Here is a 17404-nt window from a genome sequence, read left to right as displayed (position 1 = left end):
CATGACGATAACGACGCTTTACACTCACTACAGGAACCCCGGACATGCCACAGAGAGCAAAGCGTGATGTACAACAATTACTCTGTACTCGGTGCTATACCACAGCCTAGTGACACCCTCCTGCAGTGGTACTACATTGGACGGCACAGCTGCTATGCCACATTGATTCACCCAACTGGAAGCAATCATTGACAAGATTTGCCAGGGCGCTCTGTCGACAGGAATTTAATAACATTTTTTTTTTCTCTCTCCTTACTAGGCCACTCCCTAAGCCTTAATCCATAGCTCAATACATATTGACTTGAATATAGCCATACATAATCTTTGCAATTATTTTTTTCAAACGGACGGTTCTCGACACTGCACAACCAGAACATGCCCATTCACAAAACGCACGTACACAGTGTATAATATTAATGTGGCATTGCCTTCATTTTCCTAAATATTGTTTGCAATGGAGATTAACCATCCAGCGCTTTCAAGCATAATAAGGACGAATTCCATCCATTATCTCTCAGACATAACAGGTACTATAAACACCTGCATTTACAATACAAGTAAACCTATTATAGTGGATATTGATTAAGTACACAATGGGATATTGGGACACACAAACATAATGGGTCAACAAAGATGCATGAATCATACAATGCGCATGTATGAAATAAAATGTCTGCAATATTCATCCATTTGTTTATTGGAATGAAATGATGGACATGTGAAACTTCCGATGAGTCATAAACGTATTAGATTACTGTACAACAGCGATCGCAATGTATCTGGGTTTTGTGTACCCTTCCGTAACAAGTGAACGGCACGTACAAAAAAAATTCAAAATGTACCACAAGCCTGACTGGGGTTCTTACTTATTTTGTTTGTTTCCTGACATAATCCAAGGGAATTAATTCACAGCAGTCCAACAGGGAGGAGATTTGATGAATACAAAAATTCCTAAAAATGGCTGACGGGCTTAGATTTCCCTTTATTCTAGACCTGGGCCCAATTTCATAGCGCTGCTGTAGCAGAAAAAAATTGCTTAAGCGTATTTCACAGGTTAGCAGAAAAATTGGGCGGCCATTTTGCGTGTTAACTGTGGATTTGCATTGTGAAGTCTTGTGCGGTAAGCACCCACAGGTTAGCATGCCCTTTTGTGTGCATACTGTTAGCAGCGCTATGAAACAGAAATTGCACAAAATCGGCAGCCATGAAATTGGGCTCAGGTACCATCCAGATGTTACAATTCAATGGGGTTTACAGACTCTGTGTACCACCCGAAATATAAAACTACAGGTTTGGACACATAGTGGACTATTTCTTTCTTCCTTTGGTGGATGTTTAACTTCTTTCAAGAAAACTTGAAGGCTCAAGGAGATTTGAGGAAAAAAAATGAAACTGGTTAGAGATAACTCCATCTTTAATAGGAAGAAACTAGAAATATCTCTTTTGTGGGGGTGTTGGTTCTGAAAAGAGCCGGTGTGGTATCGACGGTATACTCTGCTCGTCTTCACTCAGTACTTCCATCTATAATGTTTAATATGTCTGTGTACTTGTATTTGATTCTGCAACTATATGTAAAAGTACAGTCCATATGTCGCTTTGAACCCAAGAAGACAGTCACTTTAAGTTCAAGTCCACTGCACACTGCATAATATTAGAGGGCAGACTTTTCTGTACAGGACCAATCAAGCATTATAAATTGCCCCAGTAAAAGGATAACGCACAAAAGGGTCTGGTTCCCACCTCACACTTCACTGAATACTGTCAACATACATGTACATTGGGAAAAAGGGTACCGTACTTTACAATAAACTATAGGGCCTACATGTATTTTGAATAACTTTCAAAAGTTCTATATTTTCACAGCACATAAGAAAAACAATTTCCACTGCACTATCAAAATAGGTCATATTTGAAAGTTCATTGAACAATATTTGTTCAGTTTCATTGGTGAACCGACCTTTTTGAGATGTAACTTGCGATTGCGAATGCAATACAATGTGAACCCAACACAAAAATAAAGGCATAACATGTATTTGCCTTACATACAATTTTATTTTACAACACTATTGGTTTCTGAACATGACAAACTACATGCATCCCAATATAAAACAGGCCTATACTTCATGGAGGCAAGGAAGGCAATTCCCTCCATGCCCCCTGGTCATTGCCTTGGTGCCCCTGAAATATGCCAAAGTAGAAGTTTATAATTTCCTCATAGTGTGCCCTTTACCAAGGATAAAATGCCTTGGTGCCCTTGCCCTTTTCAAAAACGGAGCATACATGCCTGAAAATGTATTATGTATTTCTTAGTCTCACAAAAAGTTCTCAGCAAATCTTCTACTCTTATTTGAAGACTCTGCGAAGAAGGCATACGAGATTCCACCATGCATGCTAAAGAGTGTTAAGAGTACAGATCCTTAAGTACAGAACTCTTGCTCTGAAAATGCTCACCCGATTAGTAAACAAAATCGGTCAAATTATTCCACCGCGTCCAAACTGATTCATTTTATCAATTAACCTGCGCGTGTCATTGAAGGAGACGAGAGACCTTGTTCCACATTCATAACTAATGTAGCGAACACGTCTGGACGATTTAGCAATGGCTCATCATGAGTAAACATGACGGATAAAGAACCATTCACAGTCATTACGCTGATGACAAAGAAAACATCGTTGTGAACATTGTGTGATGGTGACATGGAGCGCCAAAGAAAAGGAGGCAAAAATTACAGATAGAAAAGCTGTTGAAAATGGTTGTTCTAGTATTAAGCATGTTATACAATGCAGCATGTAGACCTTACATTTGTTTGTTGAGGTTTTGAACAATGCCCGTCTACTCTAGTCTTTAGAAGCTAAGCCTGCTTCATACTTCCTGCTAATGCGAATGAGATACAAATTTTTATGACACAAATTTGCAACGAACAAGACGCAACAGTTGAACTGCGAAACATTCACTGCTAAAACGGAGCTATGACGTCAAAATTTGTATCCCATTCCTGTTCGCATTCACAGTAAGTATGAACCAGGCTTTACCATAGGAACAATACACAAAAGCGCAGATAAAATAAAAAACAAAACACCCCACCCTCAAATAAATTGAAGTGACTTGTTGACCTTTACATTCTCTGTCCTCTATCCCCATTCTAACCTGACATAAATAGATCTTAGGCCACCAAGAAACTATCCTGTCAACATGCATCTTGTATCCTTGCATACAGTTAGGCAAAAAGAAAAAGTTTAGCGTCCCTACCCCCTTATTTTTTAGAGGCTCCTGCTTTTCTTTTCTTTTTCTCTTTTTTTTTTAACGGAAAAAAGGATTCATTTAAGTGATCTAAAAAAAAAAGGGGGAAAACAATTTTAAAAGCAGCCCAGCCGACCATCTTTAAAAATGTGTCGGCAGGCCGTTTTGTCAAGGGAAAAAAAGGCCCTCCTCCTTCCTTTTTTATAAAAAAGGCAGGACGCTAAACATGTTTTTCTTTTTATTTGGCCTTAATGACCAGCCAAGGACACAGGTGATTTGGAAGTGGGTGATGCTGGGATGATCGCAATATGCAAATTCTATAGTAGGGACGGGAGTTGAGATGTTTTTTACACTACTCCAAGGTGATGCACTAGTTTGTCACCTCTCTTTACGAACCTATCTTGCCTCAAATCCTATATATCTTGGTGCTGTTAACCAATTAACTATATCATGGCTGCTACACTAGAGAAGGGATATCACAGTATTACTACTGGATAATTAATGAGTATTTATGCAGAAGTGTATGAGATCCTTAATCCCTAATTGTACGATAAATTTTTAATATGACATCTGAGGAGAACAGACTTTTGAGATGTTATGATTCAAATGCAATGGTCTGAATGCAACAAGGTGAATTGCAAACAGCAAATCAGCAATTCAATTCTGGGAAAAAAACAGTTGCAGTTATCAGAATGTAATAAAAAATAACATGAAACTTGCAACAAAAATAACAAAACTTTTTGTTATTTTGATTGCAGTTATTTTGCGTAATAATAATAATAATACAAATAATAAAGACATTTGTAAAGCGCTTAATGCAAGAAGCCTCTAAAGTATGTTATTACTCAAAAGAAAGTGCAATTATAATGTAAAAAAAAGTTGAAACAAGTTAATTTTAAGAAAACAAAATCAGAATAATGTAGCTTCTGTTCGCCCGACCTGATGCGAAACTAACCAATTACAGTTTACCTGCAGCCACAACAGCTGTTTCTTGTTCAGTAATTGTTTTCTTCTACCTCTTGGTAATTACTCAAAACAATTATTAACTTAAAAACTGACTTGGTAATGAGCATTGGAGAGCTGTTGATAGTATAAAACATTGTGGGAAACGACTCCCTCTGCAGTAATGTAGTTTTTGAGAAAGAGGTAATTTCTCACTAAAATAATAAAAGACTTCTAGCTACTAGAAGTCTTTTATTCTTATCTGAAAGCACACAAATTCGTCCAACACTTTCTCGCAGTTCCGGTGACCGATTGAGCCAAAATTGTCACAGCCTTTTTACTTTATGGTTATGATGGTATAAACCAAGTGAGAAGACTGGTCTTTGACAAGTACCGATAGTGTACTTTCCCTTTAAAGAAAGACTCTGCTTGGGTTGAAACAATAGTTTCAGTCACATGAATGTGCAATAAGCACTGTATAGACCATGTGAACTTTGTTTACAATACATGTAAATGTGACCTTGTACATTCTTTAGCTAGTCTGGCAGGCAAGATACTGCACTGGTCATATGGGAAAGTTTACATTTTGTGGTATAATTTCCACAAAAATCCAATAGTTATGAAAGTAAAAGCTGGACAAGTTTTGAGACATGTGCCCCCTTTCATCATATCAACAGTCGATAAGAATTGGACAGTGCAATCTCCATAAAATATAAGATTTTATGTTTCCTTCCATTAGGCTGTGTACAAATCGTGCCAGCAGGAAGCCCAGGCTTGGTGGCTCTATTGTAAACATGGATGTCACAGGTCACATCGTCTATACTCTGTGCTTTCTAGAATCCTCCCTTAACAAGTGAATTCTAACCTAAATAAAGAGGATGCATATTGGACCTGCATCTATGGAAATTGACAGACAAAAGCTGAGAGGATTTCACAGTAGGATACAAAATCATGAACAAGAAACTGTTCCAACCACTCAAGGCAAATCAATTTAAGTACATTCGACTTATTGACTGTACTCTCATGTATAAATGTATCAGAAAAGTACAGTGTATGTCTGCAAGCCTTTCCTACATGTAGTTCATCTATCTTGTGTGTTTTTCTTACACAATGTCTGAAAGTGAGGAACGGAAGGGCAAAATTAGCCTGACCCCTTTTTGGTCTATCGACAATCAGTATTCACCATTGTTATTGCAGACGGGGAACAAGATGAACTCAACCTCATGGAAAAAATTTCTCATTAGACCCGACCGTTAATACCCTCTCAAGCTCGTCTGTCTTCGGCCTCATCAGTATTCAGCATGGGTTTAGACCCATAGCAAACTCTCCTGCGCAGACTACTTGGCAGTCAATTCTACACACACACTTGAAGGGCCAGCAAATTCACGTTGCTCTGATGTTTACATCAAATGTTTCATTTGCAATAGAAAGCCAGCGATACCCTTCTAATGATAAACACTTGGGTGTTAGGTCCAACCATGGAGATAACTGACCGAGCAAAGGTGGCTGTTGCTTCATACACTTACAAGCCATGTCAGATTCAAATTTACATTCAGGAAAATTTTTAAAAATACACCCCGAACAAAGATATGGCCCCCCTGAACAAAGATATTGACAAAATAGGGGCACAAAAATATTGACAAACTAGGGACACCGCCAATATAGGGCTAGATAGCTCAGTTGGTAGAGCGCTGGCACGTTAATCCGGAGGTTGATGGTTCGAATCCCACTCTAGTCAATTCTTTGTTCAACCCAAAAAAAAATCATTTCGAAAATTTAAAAAAATAAACATTTTGAAACTCAAACAATTTCCAGGTGTAAATACCTTGCTGTAAAACTCATCCCAAATCTCTCCCCTCAACTATCCATCGGGGGGGGGGGGGGGGGGGGGGGGGGGAATTTTACACAGGACCAATGATTTCAGTGTCAGTCCAGTAAGCTCAAGACAGGACGAGTCTAGTGGTCTTGTTGTGTTTCAATTCAATATCTTGTCTCAAAGGAATGATGTTCAAATGTTGAGATTGCTCAAATATCACTCGATGCTGCTGAGTATCATCCATAAAACAGAAGAGACAAATCTTCTCTTCGTGTTTTTTTTTCTAGTGATTTTTTTTCTTCAAAAGAAACAGTTAAGATAAAACTGGTTCTCGTTTTAAATCTACGCCAGGCCATTAACTATTTTTTGCCATTATAACACGGTTGGTTGGTACGTATGTAAGTTGTTTGCAACAGCTAATTTATATTTTCTCAATTTTATTCTAGTCTCTTTTCATTTTAATTCTGGTCTTATAAATACAATCCCAGTCCAGTAAAGATTCTGTGCTACAAGTTCTGCGATCCTCTATTAAGTCTGTGGATTTTCCCAAAATTAGAGCCCTGTCCAAATGTCCATGTATAATGGAATCTGGCAAGAAATAAAATATGCAAAGCACCAACCAGGAAAAACCAACAGACATTTACCCATGGTTTTTGAGAGGGCAAGGGCACCAAGACCTTTTCTCTTTGGTAAAGGGCACCCTATGAGGAAATTGTAAATTTCTATCGTAGCATTTTAAGGGCACCATGGCAATGGCCAGAGGATCAGGCCTAAACCAATCTTGTAAGAGTTTGAAGGTTAGAAGGTTGATGTGCCACACGTTGACAGATCCAGATTACAAAACTCACTGCCTATCTTTGTACGCTCCATGTATCTTCCTCAATACATTAACATGAGCTCCCTTTCAGATTCCTCAGCTCCGATGTCAAATCTACAAATCCTGTACATCTCTATGAGGAAGATCATCAGGGTACATGCAGGATGTCTTTCTCACGCCAACGAAAAATGTCAAGTATGGCTCATAAAAACCGATAAAGTCTTGAGGTACATGGAAGTATGCATCCTTGATGTGGATCTGTGAGTCTCAGCCATTATCATTTTATGAATTCACTGTACATGCCTCACAGACGATACACTTACAATAGTAAGAAATTCCTTAAAGAGGTTTTCACAAAATCTCAAGACATATTCAATGCACTTGAAACATCAACAACGAGTTATTGAGATTGATGTGGTGAGCATTTCATGGAAAAGCTATTGGCTGTTTAATGGCTTCCAGATGACCATCAAGAAATCTTAGGCTATTTAAAAAGAAAATATACACCGGTGTAAAACAAGAAACCCTCCGGCGCAAGTGCGTACGCTAGTAGGAGTAAGTAGTTAAGACAAGCTGTGCGTGAACTGTGTGTGAACCCTTTGCCTCATTTCAGCATCTTCATGTCGTTTGAGCAACCTATTACATACAAGCACAACATGTCTTTGTTGGTAATCCCAAGAAAGCAGCAACAAAAATACAGAATAAGATTGGGTTGCTTGATGACCATCTTCAAATCCTCCCGTCCCCTGGACCCAATTTCATCAAGTTGCTTAAGCTCAAAAAGTAGCTAAGCACAACAAAATAATGCTTACCAGAACATGCATACCAGTCAAAATACCATCTCACATGTAACATCTGTGACTGGTATCCTGCTAATTGCTGCTAAGCAGAAATGTTTTAATCAACATTTTCTGGTCGAATGCAAACAAAATGAAATCCTTCAAAGGGATTTTGCTTAGATAAAGAGCATCTCTATCAGAAAAATGTAAATTTCTAGTTGAGCATTTCAAGGGGCACAAAGACCAGGGGCCAGAAGCAAATGAAGAAAATGTAAATTTATGATGGAACTTAACAAAGGGCACCACAGCAAAAGCACAAGGCACCACGATAATTGCTGTGGGTGACAAGGGTTATTTCGAAACCTGCATAATGATGGCGCTGGTTATGTTGTCAAAAGGATTAGGGCCGTAAAAACTGAAATAAATTAACCATGTTTACAGTCTAAAGCACAAACTCTCCACTCGGGCAAAAATAACTAGGGCTGATTTTCAAAATTGTTATGATTTTTTGTTTTATGATTAACTCCCTTGAATAAGCCATCAACAGACATATGGCAGAAATATGTGTGGTCCCTGGACCAGTTGGGTCTACAACCAATAACTCAAATATATGTCAATTACAATATCTGTATACTGGGACCCTTCAAATCGTTAAGCATAAAAATATGGTCCATGTGTCAACGCTATGATCATGAATGCTGTAAACCACACCGTGCACCTCACACTAAGGCTATGCGTATTTATAGTCATTGATAATACCCTACCACCAGGCTGTGTTATATCCATGAAAACATATTCAATGAAGCGTATTTGTATGTGTGCACAGTGCAAAGGCTACGCCCCTGGACTTCGCTTCGTAGTGCTGTCTGCTAGTGTAGTAGACAGGGACGGTATGAGCCCTTGAGGGTATAATGTTCATCAGTGTGGCAAGCAGAAAGGGATGGTGGAGTGTAGATGACGCATATGTATGAGATGTGGAATAAGTCTGACGCGATCTACGCGGATCAGGGTGTGATCATTTCGAGCATGTGTGCATATCATTATCATTATATCTGTGGTTGTTGTTATATGTGTGTGTTTATTTAATGTTTCCAATACCCAATGGAACACAATCATCGTGTATTTTTAAATTGGATACAATTAAGAACAATATTCATATCATATTTCATATCTATCTTTAATGTTGTCCCAGGCTCAACCGAAACCTCTAACATATCAGGGGGGCCGATTTCACAAAGCACTTAGGACTAGTCGTAACTTAGGACTACATGTAGTCCTAACTGTCCTAACTTAGAATATTAAAAACTCAAGGCTGGTCCTAAGTTAGGACGATTAACTCGTCCTAACTCGAGATAAGACTAGTCCATACTCTTTGTGAAATCCGGCCCAGGGCTTCTAGTAATAAACCACAAGAGAAACTGACTGGGTAAATTTCTAAATAGTTTTGGCTTGGGAAAAAGAAAAATTGACAAGAGAGGGACTTAAACCTGCAACCTCCAGATTAACCAGCAAGCGCTCTACCAACTGAGCTATCTAGCCCTATGTTGGTTATTGCCCTATCAGAAGCCATTCAACCTTAACTGTGACATGTAGCTATAGGGATCACACTCAAGTTTACAATACAAGTAATTTAAATAGAGTAAATAATCGTTTATTTATTGGCAATACAGGAAGTGACACGTATTACCTAATACTGTACTTGAATTTAATGAGTGACTTTCACTTTCAACTAATGCATTTTTAAGTTATTTTTAAGTGTTCTAATGCAAGTTTGATATATCTTTTATTGTTGGACCAAAGCGGTTTTAAAAAAAAAATGCAAAAGTAAATTTGACTTAAACATTTTTTACAATGTAGTTGAACAATACATGTAATAAAATCGTCAATTGATTAGTTTAGTAAGTTTTAATTTTGGTCCTAGTACTTTGTGACAAAACTATACATAATTTCATAACAATTCAATAATATTTTTGTAAAACAAAAAAGTAGTTTTTACATTCTACATGAACATAATAAACTGTTTCAAAGTGGTTTGTTATTCATCATGATGTTAAATTGCGCAAGTATCAATAGAAATTAGAAGCGAAACTGACGTCATCAGCGATATTTAACATTTACAAAATGTTTACAATGCTAAATGTGCAACTAAAACCAAGTCTGGTAAATTTCTCTTTTTTTTTTTATTTTTTTTTTTTTTAGGTGTGCAAGCATCGACTTTGGACTCGCTATACAATAAAAAAGAGTAAACACAGGGAGTGGAGCCCACTTATGTAGCTCTATTCGCAAATGGAAAAAAATACAGTCTAGCTCTACGAACTGGCTGGCTTTATTTGCCTGCGGATATATGCCCCGCTTTGCTATGCTTGGCCGACATACACCAAATTGATGAGTTTGTTTTGAGGCAAATTCTGAAGGCAGGGACAGGAACTCTGTTTTTCCACCTTCATGCTGTAGATATTAAATAAGCCATAAATCTATAACGCCTGTACCAGTGTGTAGACCGTTCTCAAATTTTAAGTCCTATTTGACTTCCATCACCCCCGAAACGTTGTAACCTGACCGAGCCTAGACAACGTGGTACCGCATACTTATTTATTTCCTCTAGCCGGTCCTACCAACAAAAATATCTGAAGTGCCAACAACGCCATTACGACCGGGAGCTCAAGAAATTGGTTCCTGATATCCAAAGACAACCAAAACATTTCACAAAGCAATCACAACTTGTTTGTTGCTAGCCATACCAGCAACCTGATATTCTTGTGGACTGCAGAACATGTTTTCTCTTCATTACAATTGTAGATTGATTTAGTTGACCCTGAGCCAAGCTTGTGAAAAAAAACAAAAAAAAACAATGTTGTTTGTTCAGAAAATAGAAATACAAATCTTGCAGCAGACTTCTGTATCAAGTGCTTAGGTACCCAAGTGGCATGTAGAATTTTTTTAATTTCATGGAACCATGAGTATATAAATAGTTCAATGAAGGCTAGGGTGGGTGTGTTTTATATTTACTTCAAACTTCCTTTTTAAATAAAGGCTATATTTACAACAACAATAACATACAATGGTTAAATGCAGATTGTAGTAATGGTTATTTGGCAGTGCATGGAATTGAAACTTAACTCTGAAAAGTTTGAACTCTTCTCAATTGTAGAAACAGGGCGGAATTTTCTGTATATCTTTTTAAGGTGATTTTTTTTCGGATTTACATTTTGTTTTGTATTGAGTTGTTTTCAGAAGACAAAACTCTGATGTTTCAAGCCCGAAATGATAGACTTTTTATCACAGCCGCCATCTTGTTTATTCTCCATTATGATCAATGTAACCAAACCGAGGCCGGAAGGGTAAAATGTGTACGTTGCTTGCTGATACCCTACAACTGTAAGTTAGATTAGCCTATCGTTGTCTATACATGTTACAAATGATTCCTGCACATACATCATGATAATACCGTATTTTAGATCTGGAACGAAGAAGCACTCTATAAGGGAATATAAATTTGTAGTGGAACTATGCAAAGGGCACCACAGCATAAGCACAGGGCACCACGACAATTGCTGTGGGTGCCGTTGGTTATTTTGAGGCCAATAAAAAAGTATATTTCCCTACCATGAATTCAAGTGAAAAACATCTCGACTGTGTGTGCGTAGACATGCACACCTATGTTAATTGTATCACTGGATTATATAGCGTGGCTAAAAAATCTTATGATAATCCACCCTCCCCATTGCGTATATCATAAACGCTAATTCTGTGCAAATCATGGCCGTGGCGTAAAACGCAGCCCGAAGGTACAGCGTCTAGTTTGGAAATCAGCAATGAATTTAATTAAATCAATCCATGAGAACCAAAGGGCATGGAATCATTAGATATACAGGGATGTGCAGAAAGTGTGACGCCACATAACGAGTCTTAGAGTCGGCTTGCCAAATATGAAAATATGCAAAATATCAACAAGATTGAGTGAGGCGATTTGGGGGGGGGGGGTCAATACACAAAAAGGTTTTTATTTGCTTAGCCAGCAAGATTTGTTGGAGTCATTATTTAACTTTGCATATTTTAAAGTCGGTTGACAACAACTAAGAGATTTAAGAATAGATTCAAGAATTGATTAATTCTTGAGTAAGAAACAAACTTTGATTGAAAATGTATGAAATGTTCTGCTTTTACTGTTTGAAATGACAAACCAAACAAGAACTGACTGGGTTATTAATGATTCAGGGTTGAGCAAAACAAATTGACTAGAGCAGGATTTGAACCATCGACCTCCAGATTAACGTGCCAGCGCTCTACCAACATTTTAATATTGGTTTACAAATTCACAACCAGTCACCAGAATGCAATCCTGCATTTTGAGTTAAATTTCCTCAAGACAAAACCTCCAGTCAAGCTCAAACCCTTTTCGTCTGACTTCTCTACAAACCCAAAACAATGCTGGTGACAGAACCTTCACAGACACTGCAGCATGGTAATGAAACAGTCTACCCTGTTTGATCAAAATGCCAATTCAAGAAGATGATGAAAACAGATCTCTTCAACATTAATCAATTTGTTGCAGTAGATTTGACTATCAACTAATTATTATACTTTCTTGACTTGTTAATTTTTGTTAGCGCTGTGATTAAGCTTACTAGGTAGGTTGCTTTATAATTACTATTATGATTATTATTATATAAGGAAATGGAAGTTTAACGTCAATTTGTATCACAAAAGACAGCAGCTGTTGCAATCATTGCAATTACGACTCTATTTAACATAATGCAGTCCCATTCCAAAAAGTTAGGGTCCTTAAACAGGAAACATTAGCTGATACTAAATCACATAATCTAGTTGAAGTTTGCGTACTTTGTTTGACAAGTAACACCCATCACTGAGAGGAAGTACCTAAGGCAATTACTCATTACACAAAACTATTTATGATCAGCGAGAGCGGATAGAGCTGGTTTCCCCATTTCCTCAATTTCACAATAATAGACAAAACAATGGAAGGACTCCTGACCGAGAGACTAAACACCATCCAAAACATGTAACTGAATGTAAAAAAAATTCAAGAAATAAACCACAATGGAAACTGACTAGGCTTTAAATAAGTTGGGTTGAACAAAGAACAATTTTATCTGGGGGGATTTGAACCAGGTACCTCTGGATTAACATACTGGCGCTCTACCACTTGACCTATCCAGCCCTAAGGCCAAACAAAATAAATGTTGTGTTGACGGTAACAGCCTGAAAGAAATTCCAGGTAGGTAGGAAGGAAAATAATTTTATTTTGTTAATTTTTTTAACTTGTTAAGTTCTTGAATTTCGAGGTATTTGTTAATATTTTGAAACAAGTTTTGATATCGCCATGATTTTCGCAAAAATGCATTACACTGGTAAGTCGTGATAATATAAGTTATCACACAAGCGCGAGTGGAATACAGAAAAATATAGCACTTCTGCGTCCCATCCATATCCAACGAGGCCGAAGGCCGAGTTGGATATGGGTGGCAGATGCGCTATATTTTCCGTATTTCTAACAACTAAGCTAACCAGACCTAATAACGGCTTTTTCAATAACTTTATTCAGGGGCAACAGTCAGAAGCCATTTAACCTATAACTGCCATATATGGCCAGGGATCACACCCACGTTTACAGTTAGGAAATTGTGCAAGATAATCTTGGTCATTTTGAAAAGAGAGAGAAACACTTCTTAAAAAACAAATCAACAAAACCAAGGGACTCGGTTTGAAATATTCAGCAGTCAAACTAATACTAAGAACGTAACTATGGCTGGTACGTGTAGAACTGTAAAACAATGCATGGTGTATCTCCTAGTGGTTTAATCATGTCATACGGCACATCCTGTTTCTGTTGCTATTCAAACAACTTCACCGCATTAAAACAAAAGCATTTAGATAACCTAATTCAATAGATCTATGAACATCCTCGGCTTCCTTCCAAATCTCGATGCTGTTGATCGATGCTCACTTAAGGACTGAACCAAAACCCGTGTACCCATTGAGTTAATATGATTACCAAAGCCTTACTGTTGGATCATTCTGCCCGGAAGTGCTCATTTACTACAAGAATAAATATTCACACAACATATGGATAATCGACAAGCAGCCATTGGCAAGGTTTTTGGTTGTATTTCAATGCTGTATTTGCATCATCAATTGAGCGTCTACACTACAAACCTTTCAGATCCACAGGGAAAAATCAATAGTCTAAAACTCACTGCAATTTTCATCTACCTCAACAGATCAAAATGTCAAAGCAATTTATTACATGCTGTTACTTTTGTTCCTTTCTTAGAATTGTGACACTTAAAGTATGCAGGCCTGATACTTCACAGAGGCATCGAAGGTGATTGCCTCCATGCCCCCTGTTCATTGCCTTGGTGCCCTTGAAAAGCTATAGTATAAATTTACTCATAGAGTGCCCTTTACCAAGGAGAAAATGCCTTGGTGCCCTTGCCCTTTCCAAAATGAAGCATACAGGCCCGAGTGTGTTTTACACGAATTGAGCCTTCCGTGTCAGAAAGCCCTCACCAAATAAAAAGTGGTGTGAAACAACTGAGAAAGCAGGTGATGAGTCCAAGCTAAAGCCTCGCTCTCGATTTATTATTTGTACAGAGCGAAATGAAAAAGAAAACAGCCTTTGGCGAAAATAAAATTGCAACTCTGACTAAAGAATCGTTGCAGGTCATGTAAAACGGAGAAATTTATTTCTTCTTAAAGGTCACAGGCAGAAACAACCTAAGGTTTTAGTCGAAAACATTTGCTCGATAAATGGGCCATGCTTTCAGAGACAACAATTTAAACTGAATGTTTCAGAAGCTGACGGACCAGTAATATGAAAAGCTTACTAGTCCCGTTAGCTTAGTCACTTAAAAAAATGTTAAGGGCAAACCCTGGCAAAAACAAAAAAATGAACTTGAATTACATTGGGGGAGGGGGCATACAAAACAAAGTTCAATGAAAGAACTGAAAAAATATTAGCATAGATATACCAGGACCAGGAGGTGTAATTTAACTACCCTGCACTTCACACACAGTGAGTCACTCACAACCTTCATTTCAATACTGCTGTCATCCTTACAAAAACTAACTCAACCTTGACAAACAGGTTTATTAATACATGTCCTACAACTATTGCATCAGTAAATGCACACGCATTACATACATTGAATGCCCATGTTCACTTCAAATTGCATGCATAATTTGTCATTATAAAGTGTAGTTTTAAACACGGTTGGGCATCAGATTCCGTGCACATTTACTTTACGGGTGATTTATGTACAAACAAAATATAGTACCCGTACATTTACTAAGAGTTCCTGCTTCATTACATAAGCTGAACTTGTACTTGAGTATCCTTTATCAACCCATCTAATCGAAGCGTATGCTAACAAGAGTAAGTTTCATGAACATCCATCCAACTCCAACAATCCCACACACAATCGCTAATTTTAAAACCGTTCACACTGAGAATAGAATTTTTTTTATGAAGACCTTAAAAATTGCATGATGGTCGTCATTAAACCAATGTTTCAACAGCAAATTATGCCTTTCATACTGGATACTTTTTATCAAGGTTTGAAACAAGCTGCTCAAGCCTACCCTGACATTCCTTACCCATCTATCTTCACAGTCAGGAATTGAACTGTGAGGGAATTAGTATGCAGGGTTTAGGGTTAATCAGTTGCAACAAATCCATCATCGGGGAGGCTACAGCAATTTGATGGCAGAATCCCTGGTATGCCATGGAGAACGATTTGCCTTGTATAGCAGAGCAAAATGCTACACAAAATGTACCAGTTGCAACTCAAACATCACAATTTGCTATTCAATTATTAGCATTTAGTGTGCACAAAATGTTTTCAGTCTCAATTTTTTGCCATGGACGAAATTGTTCCCTGTATGCCGACTCATGTACAGTGAGCACCCACTTTGTGTGTAGTATGGCCCCTCTCGCATCAATACCCTCTCACGCCCAACCCAACAAAATCAGGGCCCAATTTCATGGGGCTGCTTAAGCAGAAGATATCGCTTAACAATTCCGAGGCAGTGCTCAGCAGAAATGAGCAGGCTACCAGTCACAAATTGTACACGTGACATGGCCTATTGGCTGGTAACCTTGATCTGGTAAGCATAATGTTGCTGTGCTTAGCTGCTTTATGTGCTTAAGAGGCTCTATGAAATTGGGTCTCTAATACCGAGGTGTCAAGGAAGATGATTATTGGCTGGGAGAAATTATGATGAAATCATAACTTCCGACGTGGATGGTTAGAAAATAATTAGTAAATTCTCAGGGTCTTTGGGGGGATTGGATGTCCATCTTCACTTCTTCTTTTGAGAAGATGTGTGAACAATAAGACAGTGGTCAGCTAGCTAAACACATCAGGTAATGTTACAAATAAACTAGCTGTCTTTTTAAAGGTGAGATGTACGCAGTGAAATGGATACGCCAAGGTACAGTACAACCAGACAGAGAGGCATCGTATAACAAGTGTAGAATTACGGCAAAATGCCAAGAAAAATGTCTGATCGAATCACGAAGCTCTCAAAATCATATTAAGGGGAGCTACCTTTATCTCCTGATAATAAAAACCAGTGTGTAATTAGTGATTTAGGAAATGACTTGGACAGCAAGGTATACTTGAGCGCTCTAGCAATATTGACGTTTAGTTGAGAAGTCACAGTGGGTTTTCGTTGCGAGACAAAATAGCACAGAAGCAACTACGTCAAGTGCCCACGTTTTTTTATCTTCGATTCTGGCGCCTTTGATATTTTTTTTAGATTCTCTATAGATTCTATGAATCCTTAATTCAGAGGGGAAAAATCACTGCATAGGCCTAAATCAGAGGTGTGTCATTTTTACGAAACTTCACTAAAACAAAGCATCTTACGAACGGTATGAGATAAAACACATGGAATGATTGGGGGAGGGGGGGATGGTACCAATGATCAGATCCAGGGTTTTCCAGTTCCTTGAAATTGGTAATATTGATTGAAGTTTAAAGGTACGATCACAGATTGGTTTTTATCAACAAAAGGTTCATTTACTTGCCAAGTTGTCAATAAAAATATCTGTAAGTTCAGCTGAATTCGATGTCTACTTGTTGGCCAAAAGCAATGTCAGGTTATTTTCGTCAAAAAACATAATAACCTATTCAAGTTTAGCGACGGAATCTCTAGCCTAAGCATTTACAAACGTACACCACCTAATCAATGGGGGCATTTCAGACAAAATAATTTGCAGGCTGCTTACTAAGCTAAACGCTTACTACCATCACCATCTTAACAACAAGTAAGCTTTCCAATTGATATTACTTTTTTTAACAATGACCAACTGCCAAATGAGTTTGTGCCTTCAAACTGGAGAGTGTTCTCTGTCACGGTCCCTGAATTCAATATTCTGATCAAGAAAATCTCAAAAATAATACTTACTTCTCGTCTGCTTCTTTGTATCTCTTGTTGGATCTAGCCAAGTCTAGAATAAAAAATTTAAAAGAAAGGGAGGAGAATACATTTAAATATTGTAAGTTGGCAGTTGGGAACTTTTCAAAAAATCCTGACGTGGTGTGACTTGGCACAAAGATATATGACTATCAACTTAAGCCGTGTTCCCATTGGACTTTTTTTTTTACATGCCGCGACTTTTCTGTAGATTACAAATATAATTTAAATTGGGACCGTGATGTAAAACTAACAGGCCGAAAGAGGCCGCGGAAAACTTTCACGCAGCCACGGTAACATAGCAGTACAATCTCAAAAGTCCAATGGGAACAGCTCCAGGCTGTAAACCTACTGTGAACACGCTGTAA

General features: G+C 38.0%; 1 protein-coding gene across 7 annotated transcripts in view; it reads right to left on the bottom strand.

Moving 5' to 3' along the window:
- The window catches only part of LOC117304389 (band 4.1-like protein 3), a 63761-nt gene that overhangs the window by 33778 nt on the left and 12579 nt on the right, over positions 1–17404 (bottom strand). For all 7 annotated transcript variants that reach the window (XM_033788818.1, XM_033788814.1, XM_033788817.1 and 4 more), the window contains exon 5: positions 17028–17070. In XM_033788818.1, the coding sequence (XP_033644709.1) occupies positions 17028–17070 (43 nt within the window). The remainder of the gene's footprint in view (positions 1–17027; positions 17071–17404) is intronic.

The sequence above is a fragment of the Asterias rubens genome, chromosome 21 (genome assembly GCF_902459465.1).
Source record: "Asterias rubens chromosome 21, eAstRub1.3, whole genome shotgun sequence".
NCBI classification, from domain to species: Eukaryota; Metazoa; Echinodermata; class Asteroidea; order Forcipulatida; family Asteriidae; genus Asterias; species Asterias rubens.
The sequence above is the reverse complement of the archived record's forward strand: the minus strand, read 5'-3'. Positions and strand labels throughout refer to the sequence as shown.